We start from the raw sequence: 6537 nt of genomic DNA, 5'->3' as shown, positions 1-6537 counted from the left end.
ATAGCATAAAATACCTAGCATGGTTCCTGGCATGCTGGAGATGTCTCATAGACATGTCTTTCCTATTTTCTACCCTTCTTTTCTCTTCTTCAGCAAATGGGTTGATGGATGGAAGCAAAGAAGGAGAGGAGAGAGAACAGAGGGGAGGTGAATGACAGGACAGAAACCAGAGTTCTCTGAGCTGCGCCCAAGACGGAGAGTGGTTGGTGGAGCACAGTGTTCAAAGGCCAGCATCTGGCTCCACCTGCGGCTGTTTTCCCAGGATGATGAAGCAAGAGCGTCATGAAACTGGAGCAACTGACTGTCCGGAGACCCTTGTCAGGAATCAAATTTCCTAATACATACTTGATTTCTGGTCACTAGTGGCTTCTTTAGGAGAATCTTAGACCAAGTACAGAATAGCAGAGGAACTCAACGAGACTCTGTGGGCCTTGGCCAGCCCTTTCTAGATGAGTGCTGGGCTCTGAAACATCAGTGCCGACCAAGAGGCACATAAGACATGGGCCTCACACATGTGCAGTTTTGGATGGGAAGGCCGGGCAGCCTGTCAAGGAGGCCCCCTTCCACTGCGTTTTCACATCTTGCATTTCTCATGGAAACAAGCGTCTTTGTCTAACAATGTGGATGTCAAAAGAAACACAAAGAGGAAGAGAGATGGAACAAAACAAAAAAGCAATATCGGCTGATTATAAATCCAAGGAGCACAGGCCAGCGCGGACCACTACCTACAACAATTTGGAAAGTACACCCATCGGAAGCAGAGTCTTCATTCATGAGAAAATTTCATGATTTAAGTTTGCTTCAGAACCTACTCCCCAAAATCCAGATGCGGGGACTCAAGAGACTTGGCCTGTGTGGGAGGGAGTATAGGGGGTCACTCATGTGTTTTTTCTTCAATGTTCATATGTTCAATGTTCTTCAGTATAAAGAACCAGCCCAATTTGGTTCTGAATTTTGGAGCTATCAGTGGTGACCAAGTTGCCTAGTGTCCGTTAGCTTCAGATTTCTGATGCATTTAACATACCTCCCTGCAGGGTCCTTGTGAAGACAGAGCTGTGCTTATTTCAGCATCACATAGTGATCCAACATGGTATTTGAAGAGACCCCTAGGATTAAATCCTGGCTCTATTACTTACTAGCTGCGTGACCTTGGGCAAATGACTTAACCTCTCTGGGTTTCAATACTCATCTATAAAATGATGTTAATAATTAGTAGATCTACCTCACAGCATTAATAGCCTAATATGTATAAATTGCATGGAATTACAATTAAAATGCATAATGCATACACATTGCTTTGTGCCTGGATACATAATAATTTCTCAATAAATAATGGCTATTATATTCAACAAATATTTATTGAAAATGTAAGATGCAGTAGATGCTGGGATTAGGAGTGGGAATATGAAAACATTGTTCCTTTCCTGAAGGATTAATAATCTGGGGAGGGGGGGAGAAGACATTAAGAGGCAGAGAATAATGATACATTAGAGTGCTCACTACATGTCAGGCATTCTCTCTTAGGCACTTAGTACACTTAGCCAACCCATTTCTTAATAATTTTCAGAACAGACCTAGGAGGGGGTACCACTCTGCTCACATGCATTAAGATGACCTGCTGTGGAGATGATACATAAGGCCTTAGAGCCATCATGCGCAGAGGGCCTGATAAACATTTGCCATTGTCTTTCTTTCTCCCTAACTCTTGATCTGGGTGCTCTTTGGGATATAGAGATGGGGGGATTAATGATCTGTTGCCCTTCAATTGCTGTGAGATATAAAGCAGAGAGTACATGCAAAACACTTAAAGAGTCCAGGATTACCTCCTCATCCTCACTTGCCTTATCTGTGAAATGGGGTTGTGTAGCTACTATTGCTGGGAAGATAAATGGATGCTGTATGAGGATGGGGCTGGCTCTGAGACATCCACAGCTTATAGAGTCTTCCGTGGTCTCTTGACTGACACAAACTGCCAGGGAAGGGATGTGATAACTCACACATCCAAGGTCTGAAAAGATGGGCTGGCCCAAGGTCATGTTGGAAGAGAGAGGCAATGGGAAGGAGGGGGATGCCAGCTGGCCGGGCCTCGGGTCAGGAAGGCCATCCTCCTCTAATTCTGGACACCCCTGACATGATACTTCATCTCCATTTGGGAGGATTCGAAGACGTGCCACTCATTCTCAATGTGACTTTCTAGGTCAGAGCTGAAAATCTCTCTTCTCCATAATAAGGTAAAACCTGGTGCTGTCCATTTCTCTCTATGAGGGACCCTGCAGGCTGGCAATTGATTTTGAAAATAATAGAAATGAAAAGAAGCATGCTTCCACCAAGGCACCCTGCTGCCATGTCAAGGAGCTGAGGGCGAGTGTCTGGAGAAAAGCAGGTGAAATATTCCCACTCTGTGTTGACCTTCTCGGCACTTGAGTTTTTGTATATGTAAGATGGGAATGATAATAATGCCCACCTCTCAAGACTGGATGAGAAGTAAATTAAATAATGTGGGTAAAGTGCACATGACAGACCCAGCAGACGCTGCCAGTGTCCAGCCTGCCTCCCTGGTGACCTCACTGTTTTCAGACAACAACAACAATGGCCACTACTGCTCTTCCTTGTTAGTTGACCTTGCAACCAAGTCTCACCAGAAAGCATGGGGGACACAGGAAGAGGAGTCTCTAAGAGTAAAGCCACTAGAAAAGACAGCATGTCCCTCCCAAGAAAGCTGAGGTGCAGAGGCACACTAGGGTAGGTGGAGGACTTTTTTTTTTTTTTTTTTTTTTGAGATGGAGTCTCACTCTGTCACCCAGGCTGGAGTGCAGTGGCACGATCTCAGCTCACTGCAACCTCCGCCTCCCAGGTTCAAGCGAGTCTTCTGCCTCAGCCTCCTGAGTACCTGGGATTACAGGAGCATGCCACCATGCCTGGCTAATTTGTTTTGTATTTTTAGTAGAGACAGGGTTTCACCATGTTGGTCAGGCTGCAGACCACACTTTTAGCAGTAATAGTCTACTGAAAAATACTGAGAGGACCTGAGTCCCTCCAGGGATGAAGGAGCATGAAATACACCCATTTGTATAAATTTGTCTCCATTCACAACTTGGACAGAACTGAATAAGACTTCAGTTAAAAAACATATTCACAGTTAAAGACAAGCACCAGCAATCCCTGAGTGTGTCGTTGCTCATGGCTGTGCATTTTGTGTTCTGGAATAGATTCTGCAGCTTCCTAGAGGAGCAGACACTGAAAGTGCATAGGCTTATCAGTTGTCCCAAAGAAAACCCCACAAATGTGCACAGAGCCACTGAAGTTGGTTGGGTTACTATTACGGACTAAATGTTTTCATCCCTCCCAAAATCCATGTCATAATCTTAGCCCCCAGTGTGATGGTATTAGGAGGTTGGGACTTTGGAAGATGTTTAGGTCATGAACATAGAACCCTCATGAATGGGATTACTGCTCTTATAAGAAGAAACACGTAGGGCCGGGTGTGGTGGCTCACGCCTGTAATCTCAACAACTTGGGAGACCAAGGTGGGAGGATTGCTTGAACCCAGGATTTGAAGACCATCCTGGGCAACGTAGTGAGACCCTATCTCTATAAAAAATAAAAAAAGAAGAAACATGAGAGCTTGCTGCTTCTGCTTTCCACCATGTGAATATGCAGTGAGAAGATGGCTATCTGAAAGACAGGAAGAGAGCCCTCCCCGGACACTGGATTTACTGGAAGCTTGATATTGGACTTCTCAGCCTCCAGAAATGTAATAAATAAATGTTTGTCATTTAAACCACCCAATCTATGGAAATTTGTTATAACAACCCAAACTGACTAAGATGGTCACCGAGCCTGGGATTTGCTCATACCTGAAATTCATCTTTGATTTGGCTGGAGTTCGTCTGGGGGTCCAGCCTGCTGATATTGTAGTAGAGAGAACGGAACTCACACACAGGGATGGCAGTGTTGCCACAGAGGCACGCTTCCAGGATGGCATCGTGCACAAACACATATTGCTCCTGCAAAGTCAGAAGAGAGGGAATGGGGTGCCAGGTAAGAACAATGGCCTGGGAATTTGTGGTCCACATTTAGTATTGTGGCTATGAAGAATAGACACTTGTCAATATATTGTAGAATCCTTACTTTTTATACTGTAACCCAAAGGACCAACTTTCCACGTTTCCTAATGATCACCTGAACTATGGTGGGTCTTGTTTCTTACAGAAGATGTAATAGCATAGTCACTGATAAAATGAGAAACTTCTAGACATGCTGTAGCAGTGCTCTTTGTGTCCAGCCCATGTCCCCTCAGCTTTCACCTTTACCTAAGGAAGGCTGCTTGCTGCAAACACCTGTGATTCTCTGCTGAAGGCAGAGAGGATCCTTGGGCTGTGTGGAAAGTAACCCTCAAGCAGTGACAGATAGAGAGTTGAGGACGGAAATCTAAGTTCCTTCTCCCTTTAGGTGGAATCACTTGGACACGCATGTGTCTCAGAGTTCCCAGCAGAATTGGGTTCCAGTTGTCTAGAGTGTTGAACAGCTTGTTAAAGTAGCCTTTGTTTGTTTCCTTCCCCGCTCTGCCTCACTTTCCAATTCACCAGTCAGTGTGTCTTGGGATTACCTTCCAAGCAGATTATTTGCCCGCAAATCTTTGTCTCACAATCTGCTCCTAAAACATGTGTCATGTCTTCTCCTATCTCAATTATTTGTACCTGCTGTTCTCTCCTCCTGAAACGCCACTCCCTCTTTTCCATACCTTTAATGTTTCATTCTTTCTGGAAGGCCATCTGTTAATCCACCAGGCAGAAGTTGGTCTCACTTCTAGGCCCTAGATAAATGTTTGTTGAGTGACCTTTTCTGCAGAACTTGGTCAGTTTCTCTATAAAGTGTGCTTTTCCAGATGCAACGTGATGCATCTGCATTTGAATATGTCTGTCACCTCATCTGTCTGACTGCAACCGGCAAGCCTGCCTTCTGCATGCATGAACCTGGGAATAGATAAGCAGCCCTCTTGGCTTTAGTGCTAGAAGCCTGAAGACTGGCCTGTGTGAGTTAGCTCAGAGCCTATGTGTGTAAACCAATCAGTGGTGGTATTCACTGCAGAGTCAGAGGGGCTGGCTGTACCAAAGCCATGGGTCACTTTCCTTTGCAGGATTGATGATGTGCACAGTTCCTTATCTGTCCCAGCTCTGACTGCCCAGGCACCCAGAGCCTTCACTAGAACAGAAGATGGGCCCATTACGGGAATGATAAGCCAAGGCACAGAGTGGGATAGGGAGAAAAGGCTGCTTAGTGAGAGTGTGGTTCTGGCAAAAAAGCAGAGGCCTTTGGGGGCACATGGACCCAAGTTCTCCCACAGTCTGGTATGTGAGGTCTTAGGGACACAATTTCTTAGTTTCTTCTTCATTGATAAATTGGAGATAATACTAGGAGCTACACCATAGCTGTTTTGGAGGAGTAGAAACACTACCGCGACTGGAAAGAATGTATGCTGCCTGGCTCACAGTAGGTACACAACAATAAAGATTAATTCCTTTCAGTACTCTTAGGTTTGGGCTCTCTAACTACACAGAGAAGTGCTGAAGGTCTGCTTCTCCCTTGAGGGCAGGGGCTGTGTATTATGTCTCTTGAAATCCCCAGCACCCAGCCTAAGTACTCAGTTACTTTGTTGATTAAACCATTCCCTGCAGTGACTGAACCATCGCTTGGCATGTAGTGGTCATTGAATAAATGCCAGTCCTTCTCTTTCCTCCTCTATCACTTCACCCAAGGCGAGAATGCTATTCAAATGATCCCCAAAATTTGTCATTCTGTCCCTGCTTGGATGGCCTCAGAGATGGAGAACTCGCCACCATTCTTCATTGGTGGAACTTCCTGCACTGTAGACCTCCAGGGTTGGCTGGGGCACCCTAGCTTCCACAGTAGTCTCTCCATAGTAAGCCATGAGTCTACTCCCTCCCGCTTCTCTCACACCCAGGTCCCTTTCCATAGGATGCCCCTACCTATGGGTCTCTCAGTTCTATCATGTTTCTCCTTGGTCAGGGCTACAGGTGGCCAATGGTCTTGGTTCCTTAGGACTCACCTCTGTCTGTACCAGGTTGACCCTCTGGGCCCGGAGCTCACGCACGCAGTTGAAGATGTCCACCACCCCTTCATTCTCGGCCATGTCAAGCATGGTGTCAATGGCAATGAAGCAGCCAGTCCGCCCAGCCCCAGCACTGGAAGAGAGGTATGGTCTGTGTTAAGGATCTTTGTGGGGGACGTGCCCTGGGGAGGCCCCTAGCATTCAGCCCTATCCCCAAGGGTCCTGCTGAGAGGCCATATACAGCAGAAGTCAGACAGAACTGTCTGAATCCCAACATTCCTGGGGGATCTTGAGTAAGCATCTAAACTTCGACTAAGCCCCAGCGGTCTCCTTTGTAAAATGAGAGAGTAGTGCTGGTCTCCGAGGGCTATTTTTTTTTTTTTTTTTTTTTTGAGACGGAGTCTCGCTCTGTCGCCCAGGCTGGAGTGCAGTGGCCGGATCTCAGCTCACTGCAAGCTCCGCCT

At 46.2% G+C, this 6537-nt stretch overlaps 1 protein-coding gene across 1 annotated transcript in view; it reads right to left on the bottom strand.

Annotated features, from left to right (window-relative positions):
* Nucleotides 1-6537, bottom strand: part of PTPRT (protein tyrosine phosphatase, receptor type, T) — a 714397-nt gene that overhangs the window by 28601 nt on the left and 679259 nt on the right. Inside the window, exons 20-21 of the mRNA XM_011929203.1 lie at nucleotides 6071-6206; nucleotides 3858-4007 (exon numbers count right to left, since the gene is read on the bottom strand). Coding sequence (XP_011784593.1) covers nucleotides 3858-4007; nucleotides 6071-6206 — 286 coding nt within the window. The remainder of the gene's footprint in view (nucleotides 1-3857; nucleotides 4008-6070; nucleotides 6207-6537) is intronic.

This window comes from Colobus angolensis, unplaced genomic scaffold (genome assembly GCF_000951035.1).
Source record: "Colobus angolensis palliatus isolate OR3802 unplaced genomic scaffold, Cang.pa_1.0 Scaffold8, whole genome shotgun sequence".
NCBI lineage: Eukaryota > Metazoa > Chordata > Mammalia > Primates > Cercopithecidae > Colobus > Colobus angolensis.
The sequence above is the reverse complement of the archived record's forward strand: the minus strand, read 5'-3'. Positions and strand labels throughout refer to the sequence as shown.